Source organism: Oncorhynchus clarkii, chromosome 31, assembly GCF_045791955.1.
Source record: "Oncorhynchus clarkii lewisi isolate Uvic-CL-2024 chromosome 31, UVic_Ocla_1.0, whole genome shotgun sequence".
Lineage (NCBI taxonomy): Eukaryota > Metazoa > Chordata > Actinopteri > Salmoniformes > Salmonidae > Oncorhynchus > Oncorhynchus clarkii.
The window spans coordinates 35,286,865-35,297,728 of NC_092177.1; the positions used below are offsets into that span (position 1 = coordinate 35,286,865).

General features: G+C 40.6%; 1 protein-coding gene across 2 annotated transcripts in view; it reads right to left on the reverse strand.

Annotated features, from left to right (window-relative positions):
- LOC139390973 (mastermind-like transcriptional coactivator 1) overlaps positions 1-7,694 on the reverse strand; it is a 39,375-nt gene extending 31,681 nt beyond the window's left edge. The window contains exon 1 of one of the 2 annotated variants that reach the window (XM_071138408.1): positions 6,066-7,693. In XM_071138408.1, coding sequence (XP_070994509.1) covers positions 6,066-6,389 — 324 coding nt within the window. In that variant the 5' untranslated portion in view covers positions 6,390-7,693. Of the gene's footprint in view, positions 1-6,065 lie in introns of both variants that reach the window. The other variant, XM_071138409.1, reaches the window with a different exon arrangement.
- Positions 7,695-10,864: the final 3,170 nt, after the last annotated feature.

Below are 10,864 nucleotides of genomic sequence, written 5' to 3' on the forward strand. Positions count from 1 at the left end.
ATTTTCCCTGTATATGGCCTAGCTATTGTTATTTTACTGATGCTCTTTAATCTTTTGTAACTTTATTTTTAGGTGTTTTTCTAAAAACTGCATTGTTGTTTAAGGGCTTGTAAGTAAAAATTTCACTGAGGTCTACTCCTGTTGAATTCGGCGCATGTGACAAATACAATTTGGGCATGTTTGGGATGCTCTGGATTGACGTGTTCAACAGCGGATTCCAGTGCCCGCCAATATCCAGCAACTTTGCACAGCCATTGAAGAGAATTGGGACAACATTCCACAGGCCACAATCAACAGCCTGTCAAATCTAATCGAAGGAGTTGTCACACTGCATGAGGCAAATGGTGGTCACTACAGATACTGACTGGTTTTATGATCCACACCCATTTGTATTAAGGTATCTGTGACCAACAGATGCATATTTGTATTCCCAGTCATATGAAATCCATAGATTAGGGCCTAATTCATTCATTACAATTGACTGACTTTCTTATTTGAACTGTAAACTCAGTAAAATCTTTGAAATGGTTGAGTTCATATTTTTGTTAATTGTGTAATAGAAAAAGACAAGAATGTTCTGGAAGTGTAAGAACTCATTGAATAGTTGAGTGCTACTTTCGAGTCACAAGAAAGAGGAACCGAATCATTTAATATGTGACCGTCTCATGAGAAGTGTGTATCCCACTTTGGCTGTGCCATCAGCCTTCTGACCATTTAGAAATTCATGACGAGGGTCGTTACGATGACCGTATATACTGTCACACCACAGTCACGAATCAAGACCGCAGTTAAATTCGATGTGACTCAAGGGTTACAGCAACTTATCAAAAAGTGCTCTCTGATAGTCATTAGTAGCCTACTAAACTTGCTCGAGGCCCGTCGCTAATGGTGGGTACTCAGCACTCTGTCCCTCTAAATCACACTGATGTCAACGCAAAAGCAATTGAAAATCAAATCAAACACTTCATGAGAGCCCTGACATTAAAACTTGGAGCAGAATAGGATTACCTGTTGCGCAGAGAGAGACAGGTCCTCATTAGAGGTCGACCGATTAATCGGAATGGCCGATTAATTAGGGCCGATTTCAAGTTTTCATAATAAATCGGAAATCGGTATTTTTGGGTGCCGTTTTTTTTTTAACACCTTTATTTAACTAGGCAAGTCAGTTAAGAACACATTCTTATTTTCAATGAGGGCCTAGGAACGAGGCAGAACGACAGATTTTTACCTCGTCAGCTCGGGGGATCCAATCTTGCAACCTTACAGTTAACTAGTCCAACGCTCTAACCACCTGCCTCACGAGGAGCCTGCCTGTTACACGAATGCCGTAAGCCAAGGTAAGTTGCTAGCTAGCATTAAACTTATCTTATAAAAAACAATCAACGACTGTCATTGCTCCAATGTGTACCTAACCATAAACATCAATGCCTTTCTTAAAATCAATACACAAGTATATATTTTTAAACCTGCATATTTAGCTAAAAGAAATCCAGGTTAGCAGGCAATATTAACCAGGTGAAATTGTGTCACTTCTCTTGCGTTCATTGCACGCAGAGTCAGGGTATATGCAACAGTTTGGGCCGCCTGGCTCTTTGCGAACTAATTTGCCAGAATTTCACGTAATTATGACATAACATTGAAGGTTGTGCAATGTAACAGGAATATTTAGACTCATGGATGCCACCCGTTAGATAAAATACGGAACGGAATAAATGTTTAAGGTGATAGATTTCGGATTTGACCTAAGGCTCGTATTTCTGTGTGTTTATTATAGTTAAGTCTATGATTTGATATTTGATAGAGCAGTCTGACTAAGGGGTGGTAGGCAAGAGCAGGCTCATAATAGTCAAAGGTAAATGGTTTAGAGAGAAATAGTTGACGCGTTATAATTCCTGTAATAACTTGCGGCTGAACTTGAAAGGGGTTCCTTTGTTATTTTACCGTTCATGTCTTTCATAGAGAATATCTTGATCTACTTAAAATAAGGTCTGTGTTTCGTGCAGGCTTAAACCACCTCAGCGTTTTGATACCCATGTAAATCTCACTAGGATAAGGTAATGTTTGTCAAAATATTTTCATAAATCCACTCTACAAAAAAATTATTCGCTTATATTTAGCCAATATTGATCAGAGTTACCTTGTCCTATGGATATCTACACAGTTATAAAATTGGCAAGGTGGTGTAAGCCTACACGAAACACAGACCTTATTTTAAGTGAATCTAAAAATATCCTATGCAAGAAATGAATTAAGGAACTGCTTTTCAGATTTTGCTAGAAGGTGTCATGGGAATTATGACTCGCACTTTGGTAGTCAAGTCTTACCATGTCCATTATTAAAATAGGATTTCCTGCATATAGAAAGTACAGTTTTTGTTTTCAACATTCATCACTTAAATTCTATTTTTATTCTAACAGTTGAGAGTATTTGTCTCCTAAGCAGACTCTTCAGTATCATTGTCACTTCAGAGCTGTGTGTGTGTTTTACAGATGGCAGAGAAAAGCAGAGCACCAGTGTGGGACTATTACATGGAATTGGCACCATGGAAAGCAAGGTGTCTTATTTGTGATAAAGATGTAAGCATGGGGTCAGCAACGGCAAAATAAAAAAAATACCAGCAACCTGTGGAATAACCTTAAGAACACCCATACAAAACCCCATAATATGTATTATATTAAGTTCAAATAAAAGAATTAATTCAGTATTGTTGCAATTGTCATTATTACAAAAATGTATATATACACACACACACACACGCGTAAAAAAAAAAAATAATAATAAATAAATAAATAAAATAAAGAAAACGTCCGATTACTCGGTATCGGCTTTTTTGTCCTCCAATAATCGGTATCGGCATTGAAAAATCATAATCGGTCCACCTCTAGTCCTCATAGCTGGTTGATGCATGGAATGAAATTGGGGTTACTACGCACAACATTTCCAATCGCATATGCAATTGCATACGAAAATAGTTGATGGCCTTTATTGAAAAGAGGAGGATCGATCAGCTTTCCATATTTATTTCTAAACTTTCCTAATATTGCACATTGTTTTGCTTTACAACCAGAGTAGCCTATCTGGCTGGCATAAAAAAGAACCGTGGGAAAAGAGTCCACAATTCGCTATGAGCCCAGACATTGCACAATCGTGTGTGAAAACAGTTTGCCGCATGCCATCGCTAATCCATATATTTATATGTGCATATTCTTTTCATCCCTTTACATTTGTGTGTATTAGGTAGTTGTTGTGAATTTGTTAGATTACTCTTTAGATATTACTGCTTAGTTGGAAATAGAAGCACAAGCATTCGCTACACTCGCATTATCATCTGCTTACCATGTGTATGTGACCAATACAATTTGATTTGAAGTGTGTGCAGGCTGCGCAAGAAACAGAGCAGAGCGATTGACTTTCACGCAACTTTTTTTAAATAATCATTAGTCACATCTCGTAGCCTTAGACTGTATTTGGAATCAAAACAGAGCGTTACAGGCTGACTATACTGCTCAGTCGCAAAATAAATTTAGAAATCTATATTATTAAATTATTGCACCCACACTGCTTGCGCGCGCCAACGAGCGTCTGCTTTGCCAAGGGCTAAAATAGAAGTCAGTTCTATTTGTGACGCAGATCGCGCTGCAAGTCCTGCCTCTCCCATCTCCTCATGGGTTTATAGAAGCAGGTACCATCTCCGCATTGGTTATACCCACGTGGGTGACTGAAAGACGAACGAGGTCAGTGACAGGTAATGCACCTAATTTATGAAAGTTGCCAATCGCAATATAAAATCAAGAGAAGAAAAGGCCTGGAAGGAGGAGAGATGACTAGAAACGGTTCAGTTGACCGTTGTGTGGATTAATTGGCGGAGTAGAGGACCTTGTGCATTTCAGGTAAAATAACAACTTACTGTTTATATCCCATGACAAATTAGCTAGCAACAGCAAGCTAGCTAAATAGGACCAATTAGCTAGCAAGTACAAGCTAGCTAGCTAAATTGCCATAAATGTTTAATGCTTTTTGATCTGTCCACAAATTAATATAATTGATTCAGAGTTTGTTTTGATATTTTAACCTGCGTGTCGTGATTGCGTTTGGTGTGGAGGGGACAAAATACATTTATGCACGCGCGCAGCCGGTTTGGGTTCCGTGTAAACTTTATATCACAACTAAAGTTGCATAAACAAATAAATTAATTATATTGGAGGACCCATTTCTTTGTTAACTGCTCAACACAGAATATCCACATGTGCGCACTCCCTCTGAAATATTTTGGGAAAAATATACTTTCTATTTTATTCAGCTATGTTAAATTGTATTGTTCTTACTATAAAATATGAAATTGTGTCACGTGAATTATAAGTAAATCTTGCCTGCTAAATGTTAATAAACTAGTGTAGACCACAGCCATATGGCATATCCAGAAAAGGGAAAGGATTCAACTGAAATGTGTCTTCCTACATTTTCTTCATATTTTATTTATTTATTTACCTTTATTTAACTAGGCAAGTCAGTTAAGAACAAATTCTTATTTTCAATGACGGCCTATGAACAGTGGGTTAACTGCCTTGTTCAGGGGCAAAACGACATATTTTTACCTTGTCAGCTTGGGGATTTGATCTAGCAACCTTTCAGTTACAAGTCCAACGCTCTAACCACTAGGCTACCATTGCCGCCCCAATATCATAATGTTTCTTTAGACCTACCTAAATGGATTTACTGTGATGGTGTAGGCTATATTAAATGGATTGAGACTTTAAATTGTAGATGTTCCAAAAAGGTGCACATCAGTGTCTTGTAAGCTATATGTGGAAGCCAGAGATGCTAAACATGTTTATGTTCATTAAAAAGGTCAATTAGTGAGACCAGGCAGTTACCTGCATGACAATCATCAGCTGGCAATTTCATGACTGCCACATCCCTATCCATGACAAAAATGGATGTGATTAAACATGAGTGCCAACAATACATGGACCACTTATACTAGAAGACACCTCACAACTTCACTGACAGAGCTTGCCTGGGGACCAGAGTGAATTTGAATTTCTAAATCTACATCTGAGATTGTCAGTGTTTGATTCTGGAAATGTGTCTTCTACAAGACAGAATATTGAACAGAATTACATTTGAACTTACTCTACCGGTTGTCTGTGTGGTTTGTTATTTTGTGGGTAGGAATTTAAGACAACATATCCAGAGGAAAGTATAATTAAACCAACTTCGTCAAAGCACTGGTAGCGCATTCGGATAACCGAATCATGCGCACAGGATGTAACATGCAAGTAATGCATGCATACTTGACGAGCTCATGCACGTGTTTACATGGTCTTTGCACATGCGTCAGGTGAGAGAAATCAGAACGCACTACCAGCGCTTTGACGAAGTTGGTTTAATTATACTATGCCGTGGATATATTGTCTCAAATTCCTACCCACAAGAGGACCAACCACAGAGACAACATGTAGAGTACGTTCATATGTAATTTTATTCAACAGTCCAGCTTGTAGAGGACCTCCTAGACTGTGTCTGATCCCAAAACAAACAGACAGTATATATGCCTCGTTGTAAAACCTAAATTCTTTCCATATCCACTTGCATGAAATGTATGTTTGGCCACATAAAAACATTTGTGGAATTAACTGAATGGATGGAGCAAGCCAAAGACTAGTAAACACAGCATGACAACATTGGACGAGTTCATTCTGCATTGCCCGGTGCCCCTGCTGTGCGGAGCAACATTTTAGACCACTCTAAATGGTCCTTAATATAAATATCCAGCCAACTGGGGCACCGGGCCATGCAAAAAGAACTTGCCCACTGAGATCAGGTGACAGCAACCAGCCAGCACGCCCGTTACTGGCTACAACTCTTCCGTGCTAATCACGGCACTATGTGCAGAGCACAAAGCACATGATTGCAATGCGCTTTCCTTATAAACACATTTATTTGCTATCACCACACACAAAAAATACTACAGGAATGCGATAATCCAATGACTGCCAATGAGCTGTTATCAGCTTTGTCGTGCATTTGCATCCACCCCCTGTATTACAGAAATAGTCACTTACCGCAATCAAAGTGCTGTTTCTGCTCTGCTCTGGCGTTCCACCCTCCGCTAGGTCTGCGTTGCTGCCCCCGGTCCCTGACCCTCTCTGCGCCGACTGGTCTGAGGTTGGCTGTGGCTGGCGGTGCTTACTCGACCGTTTGGCCTTGGTTTGCAGGCACCGTTGGTGCAGTGCAAAGGTCTGCTGCCGTTCCATCTCCAGCCGCTCCATAGCTGTGCTGTCGTAGCGGTTCTCGCAGCTGGTGTGATGCCTCCTGAAGAGCTCGATTCGACGGCGGAGTCGCTCCATCACCGCACTGTGTCGCGGCACTACAAAATCCGCCATCATCAATAAAGAGTGTGTTTTTAAACTCTGGACTCGGGTTTCGACAGTCCGGATAAAATGCTTAATCTGTTCCTTTTTAGTTGTGGGCGTTTATACCCACTACCTTTGAGAATCAACTAACGTTAGTGCTTCCATAGAGTCTACCTTTGGCTTGCTAATGTTGGCATTTAGTCTCACTAGCCAGAAGAAAACAGGCGTAAAATACGATGGAGATATTACTAAACGGCCTAGCTAACTAGCAAAGTATATAGTGCACCTTATCTGTCGCATCGTGAAAAAAAGTATTGCAATAACTGGCTAGCAAAAGGCCCCAGCATTGGCTAGCTAGCCAAATTTGAAAAAAACTCATTCACGCCTTTCCCTTAATGAAAAAAAGTTGAAACTACAAACAAAGTAATGTATATGTAATAGGCGAGCTCAATTTATTTGATGGAAAATACGCATTATATGAGTTGAACGAATAACGTGCCTAGTTAGATGTAGCTAACTAACGTTACAGTAGGTAGTTGCTTACTAAAAGGCTATATAGTATTCAATCAATGGGTCTCCATAACATTCCTCTGGTCAAACATATCCAAAGTTCGAGTAAGAAAAACCTTTAACTTGTATGTTAGCTTCTAACTAGCTAAACGGGACTATATTCGGGAGAACAAACATAACATTGCACTATTTACATTAGTAAACTATAAATGTATTGAACTCGCTGACTAACGTTACTTACCCAACTTCACGGAGCTGGTTAGCTTGCTGGCTAAAGCTAACTTTGTCTACAACAAACACTCCTGTCTCATGGTGAAAGTTAGCTAAAGCAAGTGACGCTCAGTTCTTTTATACTAGTAAGTTAAATGTATCTAGAATATAACTTCTGCTAACCAGGCAGGATAAAACGTCAAGTTACCGATTACCGTCAACATATAAAACACCAAGAACGTTAACTCGCTAATAACAAAAGTAGTTACGTTGCAACTAGCTAGCTAAAGTAATGTTGCCTATGTTCTCCCTGGCTAACAGCTGATCCTCGGCGTAGATCGCAGTAATGTGACTTGATAGCTAGCAGACACTGCAACAAGATACGGATGTAGCTAGCTCGATAGCTTGCTAACTATAACAAAAGCATGATACCCAGACTACTTTCAAAATAATTCTCACAAGTAGTCCATATAGAACACACACAACCCGACCCCGAATCAGTTAGGTCGACTGCAAAACAAAAAAAAGTAATTGCGACAACCAACAATCAAACTGCCTCTCTTTGCTATTTCTATTGTTTTCCAATGGACAGGCAGATCTTCGTCGCCATTTTGGAACAAGTTTTTTTTCTCTCTCCTTTTTTCCCCTAACCTTTGCTTTGCTTCACCGACACCAAGAGGCGTCACCACCAGACAGCCGTGTCGCTTTCCCCACCATATAAATGGAATGGTCCCCACCTCATTTTAATGATTGACAGTGAAAACAAGCAACAGAGAGACCATTTGCATGAATTTACAGTAACATTTGTAACATCAGAATTCAAGTAAGCTCAACTAATGATACACACTCCTTGTGTGTATCACAAGGAGTGTGAATTCAAGTAAGCTCAACTAATGATACACACTCCTTGTTGGAATAATGTGATGTGCCAGATTGTTTTTATTTTTAAATGTAACCTTTAATTAGGCAAGTCAGTTTAAGAACAAAATCTTATGACAGCTTACCCCAGTCAAATCTGTACGACTCTGGGTCAATTGTGTGCCACCCTATGGGACTCCCAATCACAGCCAGATGTGATATAGCCTGGATTTGAACCAGAGACTATAGTGACGACTCTTACACTGAGATGCTGTGCCTTAGACCGTTACGCCATTTGGGAGCACTAATTGGAATTATAAGTATCAACAACTTTCAATGAAATCCATTTTATAAAGCCATTTTTAGATCAGTAGTCATAAAGTGCTATCTAGTTTCTGCACTTTAAACAAAAGGTAAACAAAGGTACTGTTACTGTTGTGTTGTCACTGCATAACTTTTTGTTGTCCAGCAAGAAATGGTATCACATGATGCATATAGTTTCAAATAATTTCTGTATAGCTTAAAATCATGTCATTTCTTGAGCACTATAGTCGTTTCAGAGGTATGATACATTGATACATTGTTGATAGGCATTGACAAGACCGATTACCACTTCCCTAAGAGAGCGGGCTCTCTTGGAGCAGTGGAAACGGGTCTGTCTCCAGTCCTCAGGATGTAGTTTGCGGCTCACCTCGGAACCTCACACCTCTCCCCCCAAATTGCTATATTGGTGTCAGAAGTTGGATGGCACCTGTGAAGCCATCGGAGAGGCATGTACATGTGAGGGACTTGGTTAAGAGGAGTGTCAGTCAGGAATTGCTCTCCGGGAAAGGATGAAATAATGTAGCTAGTTGGGGTTAGCATTAAGTTTGCCTATGGACTTGGAGACCAGGCCTCAAAACCCCCAAACGGTGTCACAGTTCGCTACATTGGTCTAAGAATTGGGATGGTATGAGGACATTGGCGGACGTGCCTTGACCCTGAAAGATGGTCACGGTACCTATAGAGTGGGGCAAAAAAGTATTTAGTAGGCCATCAATTGTGCAAGTTCTCCCACTTAAAAAGATGAGAGGCCTGTAATTTTCATCATAGGTACACTTCAACTATGACAGACAAAATGAGGAGAAAAAAAATACAGAAAATCACATTCTTGATTTTTTATGAATTATTTGCAAATTATGGTGGATAATAAGTATTTGGTCAATAACAAAAGTGTATCTCAATACTTTGTTATACACCCTTTGTTGGCAATGACAGAGGTCAAACATTTTCTGTAAGTCTTCACAAGGTTTTCACACACTGTTGCTGGTATTTTGGCCCATTCCTCCATGCAGATCTCCTCTAGAGCAGTGATGTTTTGGGGCTGTTGCTGGGCAACACGTATTTCAACTCCCTCCAAAGATTTTCTATGGGGTTGAGATCTGGAGACTGGCTAGGCCACTCCAGGACCTTGAAATGCTTCTTACAAAGCCACTGCTTCGTTGCCCGGGCGGTGTGTTTGGGATTATTGTCATGCTGAAAGACCCAGCCACGTTTCATCTTCAATGCCCTTGCTGATGGTAGGCTTTGTTACTTTGGTCCCAGCTCTCTGCCGGAATTCCAATAGGTGATACCCATGTTTCTACAACTTTCTATGAGCCCCCCCCCACACACACACACACACACACACACACACACACACACACACACACACACACACACACGAGTTAGCTAGATACATTCCGAAAGTATTCAGGCCCATGGACTTTTTCCACATTTTGTTAGTTGCAGCCTTATTCTAAAATGTATTTAATTACATTTTTTCCCCATCCATCTACACAAAATACCCGATAATGACAAAGTGAAAACAGGTTTTTAGAGATTGAGCTCAGGTGTATCCTGTTTCCATTGATCATCCTTGATGTTTCTACAACTTGATTTGAGTCTACCTGTGGTAAATTCAATTGATTGGACATGATTTGGAAAGGCACATGCATGTCTATATTAAGGTCCCACAGCTGACAATCAACCTAGTGTCTCTGTGGAGATGGGACAACCTTCCAGAAGGACAACCATCTCTGCAGCACTCCACCAATCAGGCCTTTATGGTAGAGTGGCCAGACAGAAGCCACTGCTCAGTAAAAGGCACAAGACAGCCCGCTTGGAGTTTGCCAAAAGGCACCTAAAGGACTCTGACCTTGAGCAACAAGATCCTCTGGTCTGATGAAACCAAGATTAAATTCTCTGACCCGAATGCCAAGCGTGACGTCTGGAGGAAACCTGGTACCATCCCTATGGTGTTGGCAGGATCATGCTGTGGGGATGGTATTCAGTGGCAGGGACTGGGAGACTAGTCAGGATCTAGGCAAAGATGAATGGAGCAAAGTAGACAGATCCTTGATGAAAACCTGCTCTAGCGTGCTCAGTACCTCCGACTGGGGTGAAGGTTCACCGTCCACAGGACGACGACGATGACCGTAAGCACACAGCCAAGACAACGCAGGCCTGGCTTTGGGACAAGTCTCTGAATGTCCTTGAGTGGCCCAACCAAAGACTGGACTTGAAACTGCTCAAACATCTCTGGAGAGACCTGAATATAGCTGTGCAGCGACACTCCCCATCCAACCTGATAGAGCTTGAGGATCTGCAGAGAAGAATGTGAGAAACTCCCCAAATACAGATGTGCCAAGCTTGTAGCGTCATACCCTAGAAGACTAGGCTGTAATCGCTGGCAAAGGTGCTTCAAAGCATAGTACCTTCGTAAATGTGATACATTTTTTATAACTAAGCCAAAATATTCTGAAAACCTGTTTTTGCTTTGTCTTTACTGAGTAGTGTGTGTAGCTGATACAGCCTTATTCTAAAATGTGGAAAAAGTGAAGGGGTCTGATTATTTTCCAAATGCGCTGTACATACAGCCATTAGCGCCAACCAACAGTTTGTTATATATG